This window comes from Hoplias malabaricus, chromosome 3, assembly GCF_029633855.1.
Source record: "Hoplias malabaricus isolate fHopMal1 chromosome 3, fHopMal1.hap1, whole genome shotgun sequence".
In the NCBI taxonomy this organism is placed as follows: domain Eukaryota; kingdom Metazoa; phylum Chordata; class Actinopteri; order Characiformes; family Erythrinidae; genus Hoplias; species Hoplias malabaricus.
This window is the reverse complement of record NC_089802.1, coordinates 74969628-74995566: the sequence shown is the minus strand read 5'-3', so window position 1 is coordinate 74995566 and position 25939 is coordinate 74969628. Positions and strand designations below refer to the sequence as shown.

The 25939-nt window shown below is 44.3% G+C and overlaps 2 protein-coding genes across 4 annotated transcripts in view; both read right to left on the bottom strand.

The window, feature by feature from the left end:
- Window positions 1-977: 977 nt before the first annotated feature.
- On the bottom strand, window positions 978-17815 carry tab1 (TGF-beta activated kinase 1/MAP3K7 binding protein 1). Of its 2 annotated transcripts, none has more exons than XM_066663134.1 (11): window positions 17707-17815; window positions 15511-15641; window positions 15263-15413; window positions 13540-13626; window positions 12835-12973; window positions 10481-10597; window positions 9972-10083; window positions 8513-8657; window positions 7862-8075; window positions 4530-4683; window positions 978-3915 (listed from the first exon to the last, which is right to left on the bottom strand). In XM_066663134.1, exons 1-11 carry the CDS (start codon window positions 17731-17733, stop codon window positions 3699-3701), a joined length of 1494 nt encoding a protein of 497 aa, XP_066519231.1. In that variant the 5' UTR covers window positions 17734-17815; the 3' UTR covers window positions 978-3698. The 2 variants fall into 2 exon arrangements, with proteins under 2 accessions (XP_066519231.1, XP_066519230.1); XM_066663133.1 differs by lacking the exon at window positions 17707-17815 and adding an exon at window positions 16672-16749.
- A 529-nt stretch (window positions 17816-18344) lies between these two features.
- Window positions 18345-25939, bottom strand: part of LOC136690968 (synaptogyrin-1-like) — a 20139-nt gene continuing 12544 nt past the window's right edge. The window contains exons 2-4 of one of the 2 annotated variants that reach the window (XM_066663135.1): window positions 24394-24631; window positions 23244-23389; window positions 18345-21707 (exon numbers count right to left, since the gene is read on the bottom strand). In XM_066663135.1, the coding sequence (XP_066519232.1) occupies window positions 21486-21707; window positions 23244-23389; window positions 24394-24631 (606 nt within the window). In that variant the 3' untranslated portion in view covers window positions 18345-21485. Of the gene's footprint in view, window positions 22562-23243; window positions 23390-24393; window positions 24632-25939 lie in introns of both variants that reach the window. The other variant, XM_066663136.1, reaches the window with a different exon arrangement.

The window sequence follows — 25939 nt, the reverse complement described above, 5'->3', positions numbered from 1 at the left end:
TGTCTGTGAGGAGTGTGGTGTGTTCTCCCTGTGTCTGTATGGGTTTCCTCCGGGTGACTGTCTGTGAGGAATGTGGTGTGTTCTCCCTGTGTCTGTGTGGGTTTCCTCCGGGTGACTGTCTGTGAGGAGTGAGGTGTGTTCTCCCTGTGTCTGTGTGGGTTTCTTCTGGGTGACTGTCTGTGAGGAGTGTGGTGTGTTCTCCCTGTGTCTGTGTGGGTTTCCTCTGGGTGACGGTCGGTGAGGAGTGTGGTGTGTTCTCCCTGTGTCTGTGTGGGTTTCCTCTGGGTGACTGTCTGAGGTTCTGGTGTGTTCTCCCCGTGTCCACATGGGTTTCCTCCGGGTGACTGTCTGTGAGGAGCTGGTGTGTTCTCCCTGTGTCTGCGTGGGTTTCCTCCGGGTGACTGTCTGTGAGGAGTGTGGTGTGTTCTCCCTGTGTCTGCGTGGGTTTCCTCCGGGTGACTGTCTGTGAGGAGTGTGGTGTGTTCTCTCTGTGTCTGCGTGGGTTTCCTCCGGGTACTCCGGTTTCCTTCCACAGTCCAAAAACACACGTTGGTAGGTGGATTGGCAACTCAAAAGTTTCCGTAGGTGTGAGTGTGTGTGTGTTGCCCTGTGAAGGACTGGCGCCCCCTCCAGGGTGTATTCCCGCCTTGCGCCCAATGATTCCAGGTAGGCTCTGAACCCAACGCAACCCTGAATTGGATAAGCGCTTACAAATAATGAATGAATGGATGTTTACTTTTGGACCACAAACAAAACTCCAACTCACCTCAAAGGTACTGGATGGAGCTGCATCACTCCAGAGAATGTAGACCCCTCTAACTGTTGACTAGCATTGGAAAGTTAGACTCTATAGTCACTGCTAATAGTCCTAATAAATACAATTACTGAAAGAACAATGGCGTTATTAAGCAATGTAATATTATCATGGTTAGACTTTCTGTATTGTCCAATAGCACCCAACTCTGAGTGTTGTATTGCTTTATTTATATTTATCTACTGCTTTAACTCAGTAATGACCTGCTGCAAAGCAACCTCCATTCTTATACACACACACACACTTTCCCCTCCAGCCTGTGTCACAGCTTCTATCATTTATTTCAGCAAGGCACTAGAAATAAGAGAAACAGAGAAGACATAAACACACAAATAAAACACATAAAAACATCGTTCAGAGATATGCACGCACTAAAGTCTGTAAAACATCCTTTTCCCCCCTTTTAAAAGTGTACAGTCGATTCAGCCACAGTTCTCTCTCTCAGTCCAGGGCTCTCTCCCACTCACATTCACTCACTCTATTCATCACACGCAACCTGCGATCAGCTAGAGCTCATTCTTTCAGGCAGGGGAAGAAAGAGAGTGATCGAAAACGTGAGAACAAGAGGAGGAGAGTGAGAAAGAGTGAGAGTAGAACAACAACAACCGCGAAGAAGAAAGCAAGAGAGACGAAGCAAAAGAAGAGATCAAAGAACAAGAGAACGACCAATGAAAGGAAAGCGAGAGAAATAAAGAAGTAGAAGAAAACAGAGAGAAAAAGGAGGAATGAGAGAGAGAGAAGAGTGGCTGTACTGCTGTAAGTAATCTATTGAGTACGGGGAGGGAGGGGGGGCATATTAACATTATATGACGGTTGTAATAAAAGGAAAGTATCGCAGTAAGTGTATTCAGCAAAGATGCTCTCCGAAATGCCCTTGAGTCCCTCAGTGAGACCCAGCCAACTGCCAAATAATAACAACACTCATAATTAGCAGATGATTTAAAGTGAGTCTAAACAAAAGAGTCACTTCAGACTGGAAAAAGCATGTTTTTGAATTCAAACGCAGGCGAACAGGTCCCTTGACATCTGCAGAGTGCGAGCGAGAGGGAGACGCTGCCTATAAACACGAGGTTGAAATAAATTCCCTTTTCAATATTCAGTGGAAGCTGCTATGAGTCAGACTGAACTGCAGCCCACAAAGTGGTTTCACAGTGCGGCCCCCCCAGCAGCAGCGTTGACAGCTCACGGACCACCGCACACACCTCAACTACAAAACTGATGAGAAATTCGATTGGTTTCACTCTTCATAAACTCTCAGCATTTCTTGGCTTTCCTGCTACTGTGGCTTTTCCTAGTGCTACTTCCAGCCACAAAATACAATCAGAGTCTGCTATAATTTCATCATGATATAGAGTGGAAGTGGAATGGGAGCAAATGGCTGTTTTCTCACAGCTACTGTTGCAAGGATGGACAAGCTTTTCCAGAACATTAGCGACAATCCCATTGAAGGTATTGGGAAACTAGCGAATTCTGTATTTGCCAGAATGCATAAATTCTCGGGAAATTAAACGCTACGTTACTTGAGCTGATTGAAAACAATGACAACTTATTTGGCATGCTAAAAATAGCTCAAAACCACATTTTATCTAGACCAGCATACAGAATAAATATTATAAATTAAAGAATAACAAATCAATGCAATATAAATTGAGGAATTTTGAGGAGAAAATGACAAGCTACGGGGCGCCAGGTAGTGTCGCAGTCACACAGCTCCAGGGACCTGGAGGTTGTGGGTTCGATTCCCGCTCCGGGTGACTGTCTGTGAGGAGTTGGTGTGTTCTCCCTGTGTCTGTGTGGGTTTCCTCCGGGTGACTGTCTGTGAGGAGTGTGGTGTGTTCTCCCTGTGTCTGCGTGGGTTTCCTCCGGGTGACTGTCTGTGAGGAGTGTGGTGTGTTCTCCCTGTGTCTGCGTGGGTTTCCTCCGGGTGACTGTCTGTGAGGAGTGTGGTGTGTTCTCCCCGTGTCTGCGTGGGTTTCCTCCGGGTGACTGTCTGTGAGGAGTGTGGTGTGTTCTCCCTGTGTCTGTGTGGGTTTCCTCCGGGTGACTGTCTGTGAGGAGTGTGGTGTGTTCTCCCTGTGTCTGTGTGGGTTTCCTCCGGGTGACTGTCTGTGAGGAGTTTGGTGTGTTCTCCTTGTGTCTGCGTGGGTTTCCTCCAGGTGCTCTGGTTTCCTCCCACAGTCCAAAAACACACGTTGGTAGGTGGATTGGCGACTCAAAAGTGTCCATAGGTGTGAGTGTGTGTGTGAATGTGTGTGTGTGTCTGTGTTGCCTTGTGAAGGACTGGCGCCCCCTCCAGGGTGTATTCCCGCCTTGCGCCCAATGATTCCAGGTAGGCTCTGGACCCACCGCGACCCTGAATTGGATAAGGGTTACAGATAATGAATGAATGAATGACAAGCTACGTATTGTTTCTACGCTTTTTTTGGGTCACTGCTCTACAAAGCATGTTCAATTTGTCAACAGCAGCCTGAAAAGTAAATACATATCTAAGTGGACCATTGGCTCTGACCAGCTTGGGTATGCATTTGGAAAGCAAATGTCAGTGGAGTGTAGAACGTTCACCAATTTCAGAGGTATATTTGCTTTCAGCAAAAAAGAAAACGTGGAAAAATAAGATACTGTAAATCCAGGCCATACATTCAGCTGGAGATCAAGACAATCACACACCCTAACTGTAATAAAGTCCACATGCTGGATCCCATCGCTAGAATCTCTGTTGTTAGGGTCTGTACTGCTGCAGTCCACTTCAGAAAACATACCTGTTCCTCTTTATAAACCCAAACCCAGTGGTCACCATCCATCAACCTGGAGATCTTCTTTTCTGTTAGAGCTCAACAGGCAGATCTCCACGAGGAAGGCTGATGACCACTACCCACTCCTCCCCTCACTGCGGTCCCAGCACTCCCTGCCCCGGCCCCTCGCTGTGCTCCGACCCCCACATCTTGTAGAAATGAGTGAAGTCCACGTATGGTGGTACTCGTCCGGTCTCGTCCGGTTGGGCGGCCTGGCTGCCCCGGCGAAAGAGGCCACCGTCTCCTGAGCTGGAGCTGGAGCTCTGGGTCTGCGTGTTGGTGGACTGCAGCGTGGTTGTGGGACTCTGCCTGGGGGGTGGAGAGGAAACACAAACAGGGAGAGGGACAGGGAGTTCACTGATCAGCTGCAAGAGGTCTACATCTATTGTTAGAGGCTGGAGGGGAGCTATCAGGCTGTGGAACGAATGTAGATGGGGCAAGGAGTGGGAGAGAGAGAGGAGAGGAATTGTCATTGATTATTAAATTATTATAAACATGTCTAACACTTGATGAAGGACACCTGGCTTGATCAGCTGTTCGTGATCACGGTTAACTCTGCTTTTTCTTACGCGAAGCTTTTGTTTGGGAATATGTGGAGGAACTAAAAGATGCTGATAATCTGAGCAGAATCAAAGTACTGCCAATTTTACTAATGAAACGTTAACTTAAAAGAGCTACCGGTATTGAGTGAACATTGATATTGATGATTCACTGCTTGTAGTCCCATTGGGCCCAAGAGGAGAGTGCTGGTGTACCCTTAGAATGAGTAACGAGAAAAACCCAATGACTATCACAGCTATCATGGCCTTCATTCTGACCCACGATGCTACAAGGCACTCTGCATGAAATATTAATACTACGGTTAATGGAAAACTGGACCAAACCAACACAAAAATCAGTACTGAGGTGGAGTGAACCATTACCCTGGAGTAGGGGTTCCTCCTTCCAGAGTGGAGGCGGTGTTGGTCCCATTGGTGAGTGTCCCCTGGCTGGGCATCACCAGAGACAGGGTTACACTGGTCTTACTGGTGCTCTGACTGTTAGAGTAGGGCACAGAGACTGGATAAATACGACCACCTGCCAGAGAGAGGGAGATGAAGAGGACAAATCAGAAGCTGAGGATTGTTGCATTTCTGTTTACGGTTCTTATGGTTCTTTTACCCTGACAACATAGGAGGCGCCTGGCTGATGATTATTTCACCCTTCACATCAGTGTAGAATTAACACTGGACAATTACAATTTCTACTTTCCGCGTGCGTGACACACAGCGACAGCAGGGAGTAGAGATAATGAGCAATTAGTGGCTGAGTTTTCTCAGTAGCTTTTTGTTAAATATATTTTTTCTGTTTTTGGTCCTGACCCTTGAAAAATGAATGACTTGAATTTAATGGCTGTTTTCCCTTGAAATGAATTAAATGAAGGATGGCCTCTGACTTTTAAACTGGACTACAGACCAGTGAAATAAAACAGTCCTGTAATCAAAATGAGCCTGTTTTTCCACAAAAAAAAAAAAAAGACCACCATCTGACGTTAATGCAATAGCTTCAAATATTAAAATAAACAGTACAAACAAAGAAAAGAAGAAAACAACAGGGACAAAGAGCAGCAGAGAGCATAACATAATGAGGGAAAGTAAGCAAAATCTTAATATATTTATAAGCAGGCTTGGGAGTGGATCGATCCCCATATCCAGCAGGAACATTGGGAGTAGTGATAGTGAAGGAATAGCAATGTCCTCCTTCTCCACAACTGAACTGCCCTGAAACAAGGCCCCTAACATCATGTTTTTATCATGTTTATCATTCTACGTGTATCATTCACTGATTCATTCATTCATTCATTATCTGTAACCCCTTATCCAGTTCAGGGTCGCGGTGGGTCCAGAGCCTACCTGGAATCATTGGGCGCAAGGCGGGAATACACCCTGGAGGGGGCACACCACACTCCTCACAGACAGTCACCCGGAGGAAACCCACACAGACACAGAGAGAACACACCCACACAGACACAGAGAGAACACACCACACTCCTCACAGACAGTCACCCGGAGGAAACCCACACAGACACAGAGAGAACACACCACACTCCTCACAGACAGTCACCCGGAGGAAACCCACACAGACACAGAGAGAACACACCACACTCCTCACAGACAGTCACCCGGAGGAAACCCACACAGACACAGAGAGAACACACCACACTCCTCACAGACAGTCACCCGGAGGAAACCCACACAGACACAGAGAGAACACACCACACTCCTCACAGACAGTCACCCGGAGGAAACCCACACAGACACAGAGAGAACACACCACACTCCTCACAGACAGTCACCCGGAGGAAACCCACACAGACACAGAGAGAACACACCACACTCCTCACAGACAGTCACCCGGAGGAAACCCACACAGACACAGAGAGAACACACCACACTCCTCACAGACAGTCACCCGGAGGAAACCCACACAGACACAGAGAGAACACACCACACTCCTCACAGACAGTCACCCGGAGGAAACCCACACAGACACAGAGAGAACACACCACACTCCTCACAGACAGTCACCCGGAGGAAACCCACACAGACACAGAGAGAACACACCACACTCCTCACAGACAGTCACCCAGAGGAAACCCACACAGACACAGAGAGAACACACCACACTGCTCACAGACTGTCACCCGGAGGAAACCCACACAGACACAGAGAGAACACACCACACTCCTCACAGACAGTCACCCGGAGGAAACCCACACAGACACAGAGAGAACACACCACACTCCTCACAGACAGTCACCCGGAGGAAACCCACGCAGACACAGGGAGAACACACCACACTCCTCACAGACAGTCACCCGGAGGAAACCCACACAGACACAGAGAGAACACACCACACTCCTCACAGACAGTCACCCAGAGGAAACCCACACAGGGAGAACACACCACACTCCTCACAGACAGTCACCCAGAGGAAACCCACACAGACACAGAGAGAACACACCACACTCCTCACAGACAGTCACCCAGAGGAAACCCACACAGACACAGAGAGAACACACCACACTCCTCACAGACAGTCACCCAGAGGAAACCCACACAGACACAGAGAGAACACACCACACTCCTCACAGACAGTCACCCGGAGTAAACCCACACAGACACAGAGAGAACACACCAACTCCTCACAGACAGTCACCCGGAGGAAACCTACACAGACACGGGCAGAACACACCACACTCCTCACAGACTGTCACCCGGAGCGGGAATCGAACCCACAACCTCCAGCTCCAGTCACCCGGAGGAAACCCACACAGGGAGAACACACCACACTCCTCACAGACAGTCACCCAGAGGAAACCCACACAGACACAGAGAGAACACACCACACTCCTCACAGACAGTCACCCAGAGGAAACCTACACAGACACAGAGAGAACACACCACACTCCTCACAGACAGTCACCCAGAGGAAACCCACACAGACACAGAGAGAACACACCACACTCCTCACAGACAGTCACCCGGAGTAAACCCACACAGACACAGAGAGAACACACCAACTCCTCACAGACAGTCACCCGGAGGAAACCCACACAGACACGGGCAGAACACACCACACTCCTCACAGAATGTCACCCGGAGCGGGAATCGAACCCACAACCTCCAGGTCCCTGGAGCTGTGTGACTGCGACACCTACCTGCTGCGCCAACGTGCCGCCCTAGATTAACTGATTTCTTAATCTAATTCTAAACCTGAATAAAGTATATGGCTTACACTTTACAAATATATATCAATCAAGCACTTGTCCTGCTGCTATTTGCTGTTGTGAGAGAACGGCTAGACTTGCCCTCCCTTCCTCTACAGTGAATAAAAATACAACGAAATAGGGTGCGAATGTAGGGAATGTTCATAATCCACTCCTTATAAAAAATAGCACAGTTGAAGAGACTGACGACTGTTTAATCATAAATTAAAACTAAACTTTGATATTCATAATGACTTTGAGTGTTTTATCACTCAGGTTTAACAAAAACATTGTGTACACTTTTGCCTCGTTTCTCACCTTTATGACAAACTTGAACCTAGCGAAACAGAACGTGACCGTAATCCTTCACGTAAATTCCATTTCAGCCATATTTCAAAATTACAACAAAGTGTGAAAAACCATTAAGACACATTAACACATACTGAGAGAGAGAGAGAGAGAGAGAGAGAGAGAAAGGTACGGAAGAGTTATATGCAGCACTGTTACCCTGAGTGGGTGTGAGCGAGCCGTCTGAGAGGAGGTAATTAATGGTGCGGATGAGGAGGGTCATGTCCTCGTGCCGGGAGCAGTGTGGCGCTTTCTGCCTGCCACTGGCGTAGGCGTCGTGATGAAGACGCTTCACGCGTTCCACCACCGACTGGGCCACTGCTTCCAGACTGCTCTGCAGGACCAGCTCTGCTGCCACCATGGCAACCATCTCCTGAAAGCAGAATAGGGAAATGTGGTCCAGGGGTAGCCTTATTTAAGCCCATGACCGAGCACAGTCATCTCTGCTCTGAAGATAGGTACGTCAAATGGCATTGTTGCTATAGCAACTATTTAAAGACATCACATTTCAAAATGATATCTACTTTTTTTGGGGAAGACTAGAATCATGGAAAGTGATGGAGGACAGGAGAGCCACCCTATGCCCTCAGAGATGGTGAGGACAATACTGTGCTTATTTACTCTCTTGGCTGTGGCATTATCAGGGACCTAACCTACGATCTCATATTAAAAAGGGCCAGGGTACAAATGTGAATGGAGTTCACTGACTCTTTACACATGATATACATGTTTGGATATTATAAGACTGTCAAAGCATTTCCTCAACCCCTAGTACTTATTACAAGCAAAGAAAATCCTCTTGAAGCATACCTGATTGGCTTGCTCAGTCCCATGGGCAGCCTCCAGGGCATTGATGAGACCCTCTGACATCAAGAGCAGAAAGCCCGTGACTCCATCCAATGACAGGCCGCCGTGAATCTCAGGCTCTGCGATGATTGGCTTACTTTTGGCCGCACTACACATGGACACATAAGAATAAACTCAAAGAAGGTAATAAAACTAAGTCTAACCCAAAAGACCCAAAGGCTTTTGTCATTCTGCACAACCTTTGCCAGTTCTATTCGTATGCTGTGTGCAAATTGAAATGGAAATGCAATGTATGTGTGCTGAATCTAAAGCCAGAGCTGTCCCAGCATGGCCGCTAGACGGCAGGAAATTAGAGTTTTGTGCGGCAGGTTAATGTCATCTAGAACAGCTTAATGTGGTAAAGCTGTAAAAATCCAGTTGGATTGTGGTCAGAGAGCTGAGAGAGAGCCAGTGAAAGAGAGAGAGAGAGAGAGAGAGAGAGAGAGAGAGAGAGCGAGACACAAATGAAATGACAGGAGGGGAGAAATAGAGATGAGGTGAATAATGAGTGAGGAGATGGAGATATAAAAAGCACCTGTCACTCTGTGATTGCTTCTTTATACTTTATATACTTAATAAATAATTCATTCATTCATTGTCTGTAACCCTTATCCAGTTCAGGGTCGCGGTGGGTCCAGAGCCTACCTGGAATCATTGGGCACAAGGTGGGAATACACCCAGGAGGGGGCGCTAGTCCTTCACAGGGCAACACAGACACACACACACACCTACGGACACTTTTGAGTCACCAATCCACCTACCAATGTGTGTTTTTAGACTGTGGGAGGAAACCCACGCAGACACAGGGAGAACACACCACAATCCTCACAGACAGTCACCCGGAGGAAACCCATGCGGACACAGGGAGAACACATCACACTCCTTACAGACAGTCACCCGGAGGAAACCCACACAGACACAGGGAGAACACACCACACTCCTCACAGACAGTCACCCGGAGGAAACCCATGCGGACACAGGGAGAACACACCAACTCTTAATAAATAATGCATATTTATATATATATATATATATATAAACCTAACACATAAAATCATTTTTAATAAAACAGCACTGTATTTCTTAAGTTCAAGCCCAATATCTTATAATTCCTTTTTAAATGGGTTCACTTATGTATTTGTATTGTGTGGAACATTCTCAAACCCCTTTTAATAAGATGCGCAAGCATTTTTTGGGGTTGTTTCCCAGCGATACATTTATGACAGATGTATGTAAATGACCTCTTGGCTGACCCGTGTGGTGACTTATATACTTTCATAACGTCAGTAAACTCAAAATGTGGTAAATGTGCCATGGTGGGGTCAAGGCATGTTCAACCTACAGAGGGGTGTAATAACAGCACAGAACCATTACAGCATGTTATTTTAAATAAGCAGAGTGTTTTTGTTTAGTCTGAACCCACCTCAGCACATCAATATCTGTGTAGTTGAATTTGACCTTATAGTCTCCAATCCTCCGCAGACTGCTCTGACCTGCTATTAGCCCTGTCTGTCTCAAACGAGCAGGGTCCAGACCTGAGAGAGAGAGAGGAGAGAGAGAGGTTAGAGAGAGGTTAGAGAGAGAGAGAGAGAGGGTAGAAAGAGAGAAAGAAAGAGAGGGTAGAAAGAGAGAGAGAGAGAGAGAGAGAGAGAGAGAGAGAATGGGTAGAGAGAGAGAGATGGAGAGAGGGTAGAGAGAGAGAGAGAGAGAGAGAGAGAGAGAGGGTAGAGAGAGAGAGAGAGAGAGAGAGAGAGAGAGAGGGTAGAGAGAGAGAGAGAGAGAGAGAGAGAGAGAGGGTAGAGAGAGAGAGAGAGAGAGAGAGAGAAGGTAGAGAGAGAGAGAGAGAGAGAGAGAGAGAGGGTAGAGAGAGAGAGGATTACAACCTCTTACATTGCGACTAAGTAGACAGGATGTTTAGCTGTGTCCACTCACCCAGCTGGGTCAGCCTTGTGAGCTCCTCTTCATTCTCAGTTGTGTGAGCGCGTCCGATCTCAATAACCTGGTTCTGCCCATCACTGGTGTACTTACACAGCAGAGCACGATTGGTGCCTGAACAAAATGAACAAACACAAACACATTTACATCGTTTCCATAAAAATAAACCAAATGAAAACAAGACGTTTTGGAGCACATTATGCTCAGGGCCAAGTGTCAGCTGGAGAGGCACCAACCCCCAGGACTGATCCATGACGCAGTGCAACTGTGGCCTTAGCAGTGATTCACTGCAACGCAGAGCATTTTTCAACACCTCTGAGATGAGCTTGAAGTGGCTTTATAACATGCAGAGTTACAAATCCATGTATACATCCTTTCATTGCCAGAGTGTACACTACAGCTGTGTTAGCCTGTCTGTCCCAGCAGTTACCGAGGCAACATAACCTACAGCTACTCACCATTTTGACCCTGACTTGACCTTTTCAACGTGTGAGAACCAAAGCCAAAACAGAAACAACAGCAAACAGAAGGCGTGTAATGTCAGTTCAGCTGAAACGTTAAAGGTCCCAGTGGGTGCTGTGTCTGATGTCAGATGTCCAAATAAAAACAGCTTTTCCAACAGACAGCAGTATATCAAAGCAGGTAATCAAATCCGAAGCTGGACTGATAATGAAATTAATTACCAGAATGGAGAAATAATATAATCCTTTACAGGAGAATCAATTTATTTCATATTCAGTGAATGTATTTTAATGTTCTGTGGTGTATACAGTTTAGAAACGCATTCGGGCATCAATGACATCATTTCTGAGGGTTCAAGAAAATTAGTACGATTTTGGAAAGGTATAATACATGTTTTTTATCATAATATATAATAATATGGACGCCCAAGCTTTGGCTTTACCACTACATTCTGTAAGCCACAATAATGAATGTATTCCAGGAATGAATGAAGCTGGATGAAGTTCTATAATAAAATAGTCCTTTCCTACTTATCTTTCAGTATCTCTCAGTATCTGTCTCTTTAACTTGTCATGGGTGAGTTTGTTTTTGTGGACTTTAATATTTAAACAGGGCGGCACAGTGGCGCAGCAGCTCCAGGGACCTGGAGGTTGTGGTTTCGATTCCCGCTCCGGGTGACTGTCTGTGAGGAGTGTGGTGTGTTCTCTCTGTGTCTGCGTGGGTTTCCTCCGGGTGACTGTCTGTGAGGAGTGTGGTGTGTTCTCCCTGTGTCTGCGTGGGTTTCCTCCGGGTCACTGTCTGTGAGGAGTGTGGTGTGTTCTCCCTGTGTCTGCGTGGGTTTCCTCCGGGTGACTGTCTGTGAGGAGTGTGGTGTGTTCTTTCTGTGTCTGTGTGGGTTTCCTCCGGGTGACTGTCTGTGAGGAGTGTGGTGTGTTCTCCCTGTGTCTGCGTGGGTTTCCTCCGGGTGACTGTCTGTGAGGAGTGTGGTGTGTTCTCCCTGTGTCTGCGTGGGTTTCCTCCGGGTGACTGTCTGTGAGGAGTGTGGTGTGTTCTCCCTGTGTCTGCGTGGGTTTCCTCCGGGTGACTGTCTGTGAGGAGTGTGGTGTGTTCTCCCTGTGTCTGCGTGGGTTTCCTCCGGGTGACTGTCTGTGAGGAGTGTGGTGTGTTCTCCCTGTGTCTGCGTGGGTTTCCTCCGGGTGACTGTCTGTGAGGAGTGTGGTGTGCTCTCCCTGTGTCTGCGTGGGTTTCCTCCGGGTGCTCCGGTTTCCTCCCACAGTCCAAAAACACACGTTGCTAGGTGGATTGGTGACTCAAAAGTGTCCGTAGGTGTGAGTGTGTGAGTGAATGTGTGTGTGTGTCTGTGTTGCCCTGTGAAGAACTGGCGCCCCCTCCAGGGTGTATTCACACCTTGCGCCCAATGATTCCAGGTAGGCTCTGGACCCACCGCAACCCTGAACTGGATAAGCGGTTACAGATAATGAATGAATGAATAAATATTTAAACAGTTTATGCATGTTTCATCTTTTACACAGAAGGATATCAGCAGAGAGGATGTGAGACATAGGTGAGATCATTGTTGATACAGGATGCTTTAACCGCATAGGAATAACAGTAACAACTATAAATATTTTATAAAAGTACACCATGAACTCATTCACCCAGCACAGCTCAAAAACCACGTCCTACAACAACTCATCTAAATTACATCAAATAATATATTAATGCAGGGTAACAGATCACCTGATGTGTTCGGAAGATCAATGACAAGGGCCTTTATTTTACAAAGTAAGCTAAAAATTGTTGACGTTTTTCTGTTGCTGACAAAATACAAACATACCTGGGACTTACATAAACAAAGACTGTGTATGTACATGTGCCTCGGTACGCACCCACATTAGCGATGTACAACTTGTTGTTGAGAATGAGGGCAATAACTGCTGTGGCTCCTCCAGAAACTTCCTGCTCCCGAGCCTTCAGCCTCTCAGCGATCTTCTGGAACTGAGAGGGTAGCTGATGAACTGGCACTCCCTACAGGGCAAAGGGAGAACTGTCATTTCTAGCATTAACAGTATGAACAGTTGAAAAAGATCTGTTATACAGGTGTAATACATATGCAGTGTCTCTTTGAAACAAATGTGTCAGTTCCATATGTAAGCGATCAGCTTCATTAATTTTACAACAAAATATGGCCATATCCACTTCGTACGTCACCTCACATATGACGTAAGACTGATACAAGTCCCATAAGAGGTTAAATAACCTGGTCCTGTAGCATATCAATATCCATCCTGTAACCTACAGATAAAACTGTCCTCTCCGTGCCATAGATCCTTCACCATCATTCAGAATAACCAGGGATGTTATTTGCATTTAAATCCTGAACTTGCTGTGACCTATGCCTCTGCTGTGGAGGCGCAGGGCCGAAGGTGTTTGCACCAAAAGCAAATTCAGTGTTCCAACTGCCCTCATGGACAGAATCGTTCAGAGGAATTTTCTATTCAGTATTCAGCTTGTCGGTGAAGGTGTGTGTGGGAGAAGTCCTTGAGAATCTTGTTTCTTTGAATCTTTACTTGAGTGTGTGTGTGTGCTCTTGCCTCGGGAAGTTGTGCCTGCAGGTTGGCCTTATCTGCCAGTGCGTCATCAATGGTCTCAAAGTAACTCTTCTCCACCACGTCAAACGCCTTGAATAGAGACACGAAGGAGGAACACTGACAAAGGATGCAGCACATCGCTTCATATCCGGAGTGTGTAAACATTAATCAAACCAATTCCAGCAAATCCAAAGATAAAAAGTAGATATATGTCATAACTGAATTGAGTGTACTCACGAATATGTTCTTAGCTTTGTGAAAGGAGGCTGACATTCTATCGCTCACTGTTTACTGTTTTCTCTCATGGAAGATGTTTGTGAAATAGTCAAATTCAGCAATTTTCCTTTTACCCCAAAAGTAGTTGCTGAGGAAAGGTGTTTGACTTCTGCCTCTTTTTCTGTTGCGGTGTGTTACAGTGAGTTACAAGCATCAGACTTATTTTCTGCATATACCATCGCGTGGGTTTCCTCCGGGTGACTGTCTGTGAGGAGTGTGGTGTGTTCTTCCTGTGTCTGCGTGGGTTTCCTCTGGGTGACTGTCTGTGAGAAGTGTGGTGCGTTCTCCCTGTGTCTGCGTGAGTTTCCTCTGAGTGACTGTCTGTGAGGAGTGTGGTGTGTTCTCTCTGTGTCTGCATGGGTTTCCTCTGGGTGACTGTCTGTGAGGAGTGTGGTGTGTTCTCCCTGTGTCTGCGTGGGTTTCCTCTGAGTGACTGTCTGTGAGGAGTGTGGTGTGTTCTCTCTGTGTCTGCATGGGTTTCCTCCGGGTGACTGTCTGTGAGAAGTGTGGTGCGTTCTCCCTGTGTCTGCGTGGGTTTCCTCTGAGTGACTGTCTGTGAGGAGTGTGGTGTGTTCTCTCTGTGTCTGCATGGGTTTCCTCTGAGTGACTGTCTGTGAGGAGTGTGGTGTGTTCTCTCTGTGTCTGCATGGGTTTCCTCTGAGTGACTGTCTGTGAGGAGTGTGGTGTGTTCTCTCTGTGTCTGCATGGGTTTCCTCTGGGTGACTGTCTGTGAGGAGTGTGGTGTGTTCTCCCTGTGTCTGCATGGGTTTCCTCTGAGTGACTGTCTGTGAGGAGTGTGGTGTGTTCTCTCTGTGTCTGCATGGGTTTCCTCTGAGTGACTGTCTGTGAGGAGTGTGGTGTGTTCTCTCTGTGTCTGCATGGGTTTCCTCTGAGTGACTGTCTGTGAGGAGTGTGGTGTGTTCTCTCTGTGTCTGCATGGGTTTCCTCTGAGTGACTGTCTGTGAGGAGTGTGGTGTGTTCTCTCTGTGTCTGCGTGGGTTTCCTCCGGGTGACTGTCTGTGAGGAGTGTGGTGTGTTCTCCCTGTGTCTGCGTGGGTTTCCTCCGGGTGACTGTCTGTGAGGAGTGTGGTGTGTTCTCCCTGTGTCTGCGTGGGTTTCCTCTGGGTGACTGTCTGTGAGGAGTGTGGTGTGTTCTCCCTGTGTCTGCGTGGGTTTCCTCCGGGTGACTGTCTGTGAGGAGTGTGGTGTGTTCTCCCTGTGTGTTACAGTGAGTTACAAGCATCAGACTTATTTTCTGCATATATCATCGCACTTGCCTCAAGCCCAATTTGGAAGTAATCTCAGATACGTTTATGTGGCTTCTGATATTGTATAGCAAACAATCAATGTTTATAATATGTTGCGTATATACAAACTGTATCAGCAAACATGTCTCGGCAGATCAACACAATGTATGGGTTTAACAGGCATGTGATGAGCGATCAGAGACCTGAGTGAGGATGCGCCGAACATCTGTTTCAGAGTGGCTGGAGTTCAGCTGACCCAGTAAAAGCTCTGCAGTCAGACACTGGGACACAAAATTGGCCACTCGGCTGCCATCATAACCATTAAAAACTCCATAGAGGAAACAGCTATCTGCACTGTGAGGGACACAATTATTATTACTATTATTATTATTATTATGAAGCACTGTTATTATCTGAATGAAACGTCTGCTCTGGTGTTGATGGAGCTCACCTAAAGCGGAAGTGGCCGTCCTCATTGGGGTGGCTCTGCGTGCTTTTGCCATCAGGACCGTACACACTGTTCGGAGCTGTGCCCACTCCACACAGCTGACACAACGGCAGGTCATCTGTCCAGCTCTGGTGCTGAAACAACGTAAAGAAATCCAGTTAACAACCTTATAGTAGCAGGCTGTTCTTTTCTCCAATGTTTTTTTTTTTTTACTTCATGTTATGAAACAGATATTATTCTAACACAAAGTGACTGGGATGCAACACAGATTCTGTACCAAACTTTTTTTTTTAAACATGGCCACCTCCATGTGGGGCACCCACTCTATGGAGTATAAACTGGTTCATTCAGGGACTACAATGACATATAATTCTATATACCTTATAAGTTGCACTTTACAGAAAAGGAAAATCTAAATTTAACAAACAATAAGAAATTAAACAATAGTGAGTCATTGGGACCAACACAAACTCTGCAGCAACAAATGAGCTACTGTCTTTGACTTTATTTCTACAAGGAGCATCAATAATGTAGGTGTGTCTAACAGGGTGGACAGTATGTGGCCACTCTTTAAAAACAGCACTTGTATGTCACACTAACACACCACCAACAGGTCAGTGTTAAGCTCTGAGGATGATACACCACCCAGGTCATATTTGCTCTAAGGGGGTCCTGTTCATTGAAGAACTGGGAGAAATGGGGCTAAGAGAGAACAACTGACTGTAACTGTGGAACTACAAAGTGCTCCTTTATGGTCAGTGAAGCTGGCAAAGTGTAGAATCAAAGCTGGTGTGCAATCCATTATTATTATTACATGATGTCCTACATACATAACTGCTAGCTATCTGACATTTAAAGCATTATCGACATGTTATTATTACGAAAAAACGTCAGGCCACAGGTAACAGCTTTCAGTGTTCAAATCCTCAACCTGAAATTAGACTCGGCTTTATTTCTGCCTTTTTCCAAGGCTCATATATACATGTTTATTAAGTTAGCAGGCTTGCTAAACAATTTTATGCAACGGTACAGAACAAATTCTCGCAGCTGTAGATATCCGTGACAAAAAAGGCAAAAAGTAATAGTTGTCTGTATAAAAGCAGTTACTTCCAAAAGTAATTTTAAAAAATAGAAGCGGGAGAAAATAAACGTTTACTGTCTTACACTTTGCATCAGAGTCCTCCGCTGGGCCGCCATCTTTGGACTCTGAGGTAGTGATGAAGAGTCGACTCTCAAAGATTCGATTCGTTCATTCTAAAGCGTTAGGACAACGTTTCTGAAAGTCAAAATGCTGGGAGTCGATTCACTCCAGGATTCAGGAACTTCTTTTTGACCCCATACAGTGTAAAAATCAGTTTGGTTATATGAGCTTTGAAACTGCTCTTTTAGTCTAAAAAACATGAAACCAAATTGACATGATTCTTACGTCATAAACCTAAGGAACCAATCCCAACTTACAGGGTGGAGCTTTCATAGCTGGCTCTGCATAAAGGTGCGTAGAGCTAAAGTGGGGATAGCTTTAATAAATCAGAGATTAACATATTAAAAAAGGCGAAGGTGAAGAGATACATCTAAGCCATTTTGGCATTTTTGTCTTTTTGGAAATAACAGGAATTAGTTTTCAAGGGTTTAACTGAAGACTGGAAGGGAATTTTAACAAACAGAACAGACATAATTTTTATATATACATCCGTGCCTTTTTTAAAAAGGTTGAAATGTAATATTTAATCCCCAAATATTGGTTACAACGTAGTGGCTGTAAGTGTCGAGAATCAGAGTCGATTCCGTAAAACCCGGAGTTGTTCATTACTCCCCTGGTGGTTGTGTTCCAAATTTCTCCCTGTTCCTTAGACCATAGTGCACTTGTGTAGGCTACGAGATATTGCGTTATAATCCGCGATTTTGGACAATTTTCCAGGTGTAAAGTAACAGCGGGCAGACATGTTTTGACATAATTATTTCAATAGTTAATACAGCATTCCTAACAAATATCTGAGACAAAACGAGCATATAATTAAACACACAAATGCTATAAAAATTAGCATTAGCATTAGAAAAAAAGTCTAGACATATTCTTATTGGTGTGTTTGAATAGCTGTAACATTATACAGTGTAATAACGGCGAAAAACCAACACAATTAGCACAGCTGCTAGTAACAGCTCCAGTAAAGGCACGCTATTCTTTTATTTTACACCCACCTTGTGGCCAAATATGAAACTAGACATACACTGTATGGTTGTGGGTCCTCGCCTGACCCGTGTTCATTGAAAAACACTAAAAACACCAGCTTCTAATCTCCGTGGCAGTAGGCCTGTTTGCCCTGCACACACCTCTGTGCCATGAACTGATATGTAACTAATATGGCCAAACCTTTATTTCAGGACTATCAACAACAACATTGACTCCAACCTCCATCAATTTGTAAAAGGGCAGAATTATATTGAAAGAAAAAAATGGGTGACTTTTTGTTTAGCGGCCTTTACTTTGACTGAGTAATAATGATACTACTACTACTAATAATAATAATAATAATGACACAATAATGGGTGGCACAGTAGGGTTTCAGGTAGGGTCATGACCTCACAGCTTGTCTTGGCATCCTGGGTTTGTGTGTTCTCCCCATGTCTGCTTGGGTTTCCTCCGATAGCCCTGGTGAATGTGTGAAATCTTCCACAGGTGTGAGTGTATGAATCCCTGTGATGCACTGGCACCCTCTCCAGTGTGTTCCTGCTTTGTGCCCAATGATTCCAGGTATGCCATGGACCCACCGTGACCCTGACCAGGATGATGTATCCAATAAGAAAAGAAAACTCAAACCACTAGAAGAAGTGTTTTGATTATTTATTTCTTAATGTCTGTAGAGATTAAAATCCATCACATCAAAAACAATAGCACTCAATAAACTGGTCGTTGTTTTTCCATTGCTATATCTAGATTAACACAGAGAAGATAACACAGTCCTACACAGCTATATAGTTTGGTCTTCCAACACTTTTTATTATTTATTTATTTATTTTTTTGTATTTTAATTGCAGTCATTATTATTCCAAAATAAAACTGTATTCCCAGAAACAAAGGTCACATACATACGAGTGCACCAAAAAGATACATACCGTTCACAAGATGGGGCTTGAAAATAAAACTGATTTTATATCCAATTACAGATTTACATGTCTATATACACATACTGAGCTCTTCTAAGTTTGGAGTTTTGTCCACAGACGTTTGGTGAAATTACGATCGATCAAAAATAATCGACGGTATCCATAGTTTCTCCTCACACACAGATTAAGCACGACTAAACATAGCGCAAAGTTGTCTTTGTTCCTCCGATATAGTTCCCAAATGCATAAGCACTGAAAATAATACTTTAAATACTCAGCACTTCATTAAATAAATGAATATTTGTACAGCTTCAGAACTATTCACATATGTCCCTCTTATTACGTACCGCAGTCAAAAATAAATCTGAAGGCCATGAAGCACTGGAGCTCTGCTGAAGCAACATCAAATAACAGCAGAAGTTTAAGTCAAGGCCTGATCGATATGAAAACTAGTATCTAGTTAACCATTATTTGTATCACCGATACTAGTTTTTTTAGGAGCCAATAATTAAAATAACCGACACTGATATTTATTTTCCATAACTGCTTCATGATCAGGGTCACAATGTTTCCGGTGCCTATACCTGCCTATTATTGAAGTCACAAAATGCCCCTTCCAGGGTGTGTTCCTGCCTTGAGTCAGCTCCGGACCCACTGCGACACTGAACGTGATGAAGCGGTTACTGAAGTTGAATGTTGTAATGTAGCAAAATGTCTTACAAACTCACTCAAATTATGGGAGAATCGATTCAACCCAGTTTTTTTGATTGAAGTCAGATACAGGGTAGCAATCAGAACTGAGGTCATTTACATTTACATGAGTATATTTTGTTACTGTGCCTTTAATACTGATATATTTCATCTTCCTCATTCGAGAAGTAGTCTGGTTAGGGCTTAACGGCTGTTGGCCGAGTAAGCGAGTGTATATGTAGGATTTTTTGACATCACAAATATTACTAAGTTCCCTTTTCCATGATATGGACTTTCCATAATCGATTGTTTCTATTGGTGAAATGATAAATCGGTCAGGATGCTTTCTTTTTAAATAGAACACTTAAGTGGTTTAAAGATGGGAGAACTTTACAGCCACCTTCCTCTCACTCTAACCCCCCTGACCCAATGGACAGACAGAGTAACACACAGACAGACAGCGAGACAAAAACAGATACACAAACACACAGCTTGTTTCTATGGTGGACACAGTGGTTGGCAGGCACTGTGATCAGACACGTCTTCACCGGCAGTGTTTTTCCATTTGATTTACAGATGACCAATGTCTCAAGGCTACAGGCAGTTTCCAAGAGCGAAATGAGTGTGTATTCATATCTCAGTAATATCATACAACCGTATTTGGTATTGTGTCAGAGACCACCCTTCATACATAACCCAACCTCAACGTCTAATCAAATCGTTCAGAGTTTATCGTGTCCAACGTTTGCCTTTGCTACGACTTCCATTCTATATAATTATCAATAAAGCAATAAATTGTACTTAACAGCCTTTCTGAATGAACCACAAAGTAAATGAAGGGTGGCCTCTTTAGCACATTATGGTATAATCATTACACATGCAGAATGTACAAGATGTCCGCCGTACTCAAATACACCCAGTGAGTGTAAGCAAGTAGACTGACCGTTAGCAAGTGGTCAGGAAAAATCAAATGGCTGGAGTTGAAGGCAAACTGGTATGAAGCATGAGCACTGAACTGACCTTACCCTTTACTGCACTCTTCATCCCTTCAAACCTCAACTAATATCCATGCTACCAAATGGTCAGAGATAACTGATAATCCAAGTGAAACAGTCTGGATGGCTGAACATTTGCGAAACCTGTTTTATACACTAATCTTCAAAAGGTGTGGAATCACAGCCCAAAAGCTTGCCATCATACTTGTTACAGAATCCCATTTAAAATCAAATAAAAGCAACGCCCTACCATTTTGCTTAATTATGTACAGCTTCTGATTTTCTAATAAAGTGGAGCAGAATGGTGGACAAGTCTGTAAGAAAATTGTATATTCTGAATATAAATTCATTCAAGGTCATTTCTGAGCAACAACAGAGTGGTAGAGGCCCCACAGAACATTCATAATGTCCTGCAGATAAAAAAATATAACAATTAAAAGAACCCGGGGCCACAATTAAATATTAATGGGTAATCATCGCTATATTTGTTGTCAACGTGTCCAGTCACTGGAAAAGTATACGTCTAAAAACAAGATCTCATTTTTTACTTTGAGGAAATGAGGTATCTTGAAGGCGGAAGTACGTTTAGAAAAACTAAAGGATCTCTGTAGTCGATTGTAGGACTGGGTCATTTGCTAGCTGGCTAATTCTTAAACTGAATTATTCCTGTAGCGAAGAGAAAGGTTTGTCAAGCAGTTAAGTGTAGTTTTAGATCAACAGTGCTAGCTAGCGCCACAGAGAAATTTCCTAGCCTAGCTAGCTAGGCTAGCAGACAGCTCTTTCTGATGATGTAATAGCATAATGCATTATGGGTAGTGGAGTGATGGACAATAAATAGCTATATTTACATAACTAAGTTTTTATAAACCGTAATAGTATTGGTAAAAAAAATAATTCAAAAAAATAAATAGTGAATAACAATAAACAACAGTAGTAAAAAAATATGGCGGAAATATTGCTTAATAAATTTGAGAAAAAAGCAACATAAAATACAAAATTAAAAGATAAAAAAATATAAAATATAAAAAAAAAAAGACTTAAATAATGCTAGTGATTCCAAACTTTTGAAGGGTAGTGTACATTGTATTTGCTGTGAAATGGTAAGTCTGCACATCTCCTGTTGACCCTTGATGACCCCTGGTGACCCTGTGGCCCATGTGAGCACCTCTCCTCACGTCCAGACTGGTGTTAATAATCCTGCCTCTGGTACCCTGCCGAACCGTCAAAGGCGCCGTCACTGGGCTGAGGGTAAGAACTGCCACCTCCAGGGCTCTCAGGGTCTTCTGCGCTGCTGAAGGCGCTGTAGGGAGCCGCCCCGGCATCCTGGCTGGGGTCCGTGTAGTCCTGCGAGAACAGGGCAGAGTCTGCACCCAGCTTGTACCTCTGGAACGCCAGGTACGCCTGCCCTGCCTGACCACAGCAACAGAAATCAGCAGGACCAGGAGGGGAGGGGAAGAGGAGGATGTTTTTTTTTTTTTTTTAGGAGGTGGGTGGAGACGTGAACCATGCCAATGTAGCAAGAAGCATGTAATAAAAATTATAAGTAGCAAGGGTGTTTTCAAAAGCAAAGGAACAATAAAGGATGGGATTAGGTTGAATGCCACATCAGTTGAATCAATGAGAAATTAAAGGAACATAAAAAATATGGTTCATATAATAAGGATGCAATTTAAAAATGTCAGAAAAATGAGTGTAGGGATAGACAGAGAGAGAGAGAGTGTTTAGAACCAAATTAGTAGATTAGCGCAACTGCTTTGCAAGCATGTTAAAAAGCAAATGTTACTCTAAAGAACATACAGTAGCTCCACTGCTTTACAGCCCAATACTCCACTCTACGTCGTCTGCTACTTTGTGGCTGAGTTGCTGTGGTTCCAATTCAATAATATCTCTCACAGTTGATTGTAGGTGTATATACCCCTCCAGCCCACATCCTATTTTGTTTTAATGCTTTTTTTTACAGAGGTTATATAAAGGTTATCCAGAGGTTATATGTTTGCACAACTGTCCACAATGGGTGAACCTTTAAGGGGTGTCTACAAGCTTTAGGAAATTTGTAGCTATACAAAGTGGCACCAAAGCCACAGCAGGTATAATTTGGCACTTGAATACAGAGCCCTGAAAAAGGCTGTGCTTTTTTACATGTGTGGAAGCATGTTAGAAAGTCATATGTAACGTTGGTGTGGCTGGGATTGGACCAGTTTGTCGTATTCCTCTTCAAAAGATACCCATTTTAGCCTTTCCCAAGAGAACCATGCAAGGGCGCCCTGGAAAAAACACACACATGCCGATGGAGATCACATACAATAAGGGCGTTAAAAAATGAAACCTGTTTTTTGTGTGTGGCTGAAGCAAAAAAAAAAAAAACCTTTGACAAACGTAGGTAGTATGAGGAGTAAAACCAACTGGAGGTGCTTGTAAAACACGACAACTCCACTCTACGTCGTCTGCTACTTTGTGGCTGAGTTGCTGTGGTTCCAATTCAATAATATCTCTCACAGTTGATTGTAGAATATAGAAAGAAAGATGTTTCACAAACTGATTTGCTACAATGGTGGCATCCTATTACTGTACCACGCCCAATTTCAGGGTGGTCTTTTTGGAATGATCCATTCTTTTATATCTAGGTGCCTGATTTTATACACCTTTCGCAATGGGACTGAATGAAACACCTGAATTCAGTGATTAGCCGGCCTAATTACTTTTGTCCACACAGTGTAGCATATTAATGCAGTCACTGGACATAACATTCTGCTACTTTTAGAAACAAGCTTTTTGAGCCATGGCGCCATAATTTCACTGCCTTTTAAATCCTACAGCCTCTGAAAAAGTGCTCAGTGGGAGGGGCTGTGTCGTTATGGGCGGGGCTATGTGCAGTTTGCTGAATAAGCTGCACATTTAGCAAATAAAACAATTTTTGTTTGTGTAAAAGGTGATAGAGGTACAGACCCAGGTAAAGATGGAGAAGAAGGCGAAGGTGATGGCTGCCCGAGCTGCATCTGCACCCTCCTTCAGTGGATTATCTTCCAGTTTTGCCACCTGCCACTGATTGGCCAAGAAACAGAAGCCCACAAACCACATAAAGGACCAGAAAGCTTGAGTGGGAGAGAGAGAGAGAGAGAGAGAGAGAGAGAGAGAGAGAGAGAAAGAGAAAACACATTACATCACATTACATTTCAGCCACCCTTGAAGGTCAAGAAGAGTTACCATGAAATATTGATACTGATTATTTTAAATGCCATTAGTTTCATTCATTTATTTACTCCAGAGAAAGCCAAAACCTCATTGAAATACACAGCATGAACAGTAGCTGTACTTAAGCTAATAAAAAGAGCTAGGGGAGAGTGAGGCCTAATTGAAATAAATACATTAGGATCTAAACTAAAGATCTGGAGTGACGTTTAGCTTTCTTTTTAAAGCCTTCCTCCCATTTTGCCCTTCATAGTTATTCAAAGTGTTCTGTTTTACACAGACTATTCTATGTGTGGGATTAACAACTGTGTGTGTGTGTGTGTGTGTGTGATGTGCGCAACTATTATGCTTAACAATGCAGCTCATAAATGGCTATTGTTCTCTTTAATTTACAGCGAGCCCCCATAATATTTCACATCTTTGCCCTAGTGGCCAGTGCTACTGCAGCATTGTCCCTCAGTGTGGGCACAAACACAAGCCAACCCCCACTCCAGAAATCTTCTGCAGTAATGAATATAGAGTAATAAAATCTGTCAGGAAGAGTGGAAGGTCCTGATAAGGTTTGTGTATCTAAGAAACAAGGGGCCATCACGATTACATCCTGATAAGCACTATACAAAAAGTGATACAGCACATTAATGGCCTCTACTGCTCTCTCTTTCAGTGAAAAACAGTCTCTGTGTATTCTTAGTCATAGCTGTGTTCTGTTAATTTCGTCCCTGTGTATGAGGCTGAGAGTTAGCACTGTGTTCATGTCCACGCAGTGCTTGTTTGTTCTTCTCGGAGTGGGAATGTCATTAAAAATCCAGTGTAATGGAAAACCCGCTGCCAGCCTGATTTGGTGATGTTACGTACATGTGAACTTCAGGCCCGTCTGTTGAGTAAATCTGTGGGTACACTCCCTCACCTGAGACCCCCACGTCGGCCAGCACAGCTTTTTTGCGGTCCTTAACGCTACTGATCTGGGGGAAGTAGACGTCCAGGGCCAGGAAGCCCATACAGCAGAGGAAAGCCAGTGTTCCCATGCCTACGGCGTAATTACAGGCGTTCTGGTTACGGTTGTAGACGCAGTACTCCACCACCTCATCGGGCCTGTTCACATAACCTTCATTAGCTATACAGCCGAATATCACCAGGGAGAAGACCTGAGAGAGAGAGAGAGAGAGAGAGAGAGAGAAAACAGTTAGTAATAGTATAATAGAGCAAATTCTGCCTTACTGTCCAGGTGTGTAAGGCCCTACCCGGTTTTGCTAGCCAACGACTGTCTATTAGCATTCCCCATTGCATTTAGTGTCCTCCTGCAAGCGTGTTCAGCTGTTCAAAGATGCAGCTTTAAGGGCACTTTGTGGGTATGTGCTGGAGCTTGTAGAAATAGGGGGATCTAGCCAGCTGGGGGACAAACTGGGTAAAACCTGATTGGACCGTGACGAGAATGCTGTGCTGCAGAAATTGCTGAAATTAGTTTTTCAAACCTCTTTTCCTAAACCTGAACTGCGATGAGTGAAACCCATTAACGACATTTCTCGACTTGCGAAGCAGCTGTCATGTCACACACTTCAGAGCAGAGAGAAACAGATGAAGGTGATAAACGGAAAGAAAAAGGAGACACTGACGAAGCACAAACAGAAACCACAGCTCAGACTTCCTGTTTGTGGTTTAAATAAAGTGACTACATCTTTTCAGTGAACAATGATAGTCATTCTTTATTAAACGTTATATTTTTTGTTCAGTTTGTTCACAATCTAATTGTTCCCAAAAGCACATTTGGACTTGTTAGTCATGCCCACCTTCTGTTTCTTAGGACTGTTTTCCTCGTCCAGTTTTAGGGCTTCAGAGCTTCAGCCTGGATACTGGGTGAATATTCAAATACTCAGGGAGTGGGATGTTGTATATGGTTGTCATTAACAAAATCCGCTTCTGAACACTGCTTTAATATCCTTCTCTCCAGGCTGCGCTGTGGCTCACAGCACAGGTTTGCTCGCTAACCTGCTAACTAGCTTGCTAACAGCGGAGGTGCTTCAATTTCAGGCACAAAACTGACAAAATGATTTGTGGCTAGCATGTTAGGCTATTTTATATGACTGAGTTTTAGACTTCATTTGCACAAAGACTTTTATGTTGACGAGCCTGAATATGGGTGGAGTGAGGAGAGCACTGTTTTACTGCTGGAGCCTGGATGTGGGTTGAGTGGAGCGTTGCCTCTATCGATAGCCACATGTAGCAAAACAACTGAACATCAGAATCTCAATTAGAAACTGAATACATAACCAACAAACATATATCTGAACACCCGAATACTTGGGGCCAGCCATTTTGTTCAGAAAATCAGTGCTCAACGCCCGCTTTAAAATTTAGGCAGCACTGCGGCTCCCAGCACGGCTCTGCTCGCTGAGGCATTCGCTAACTCTTCGCTAGCCCTTGTTTGTTTTTACCCTTGTTCCTGTTTTGTATCA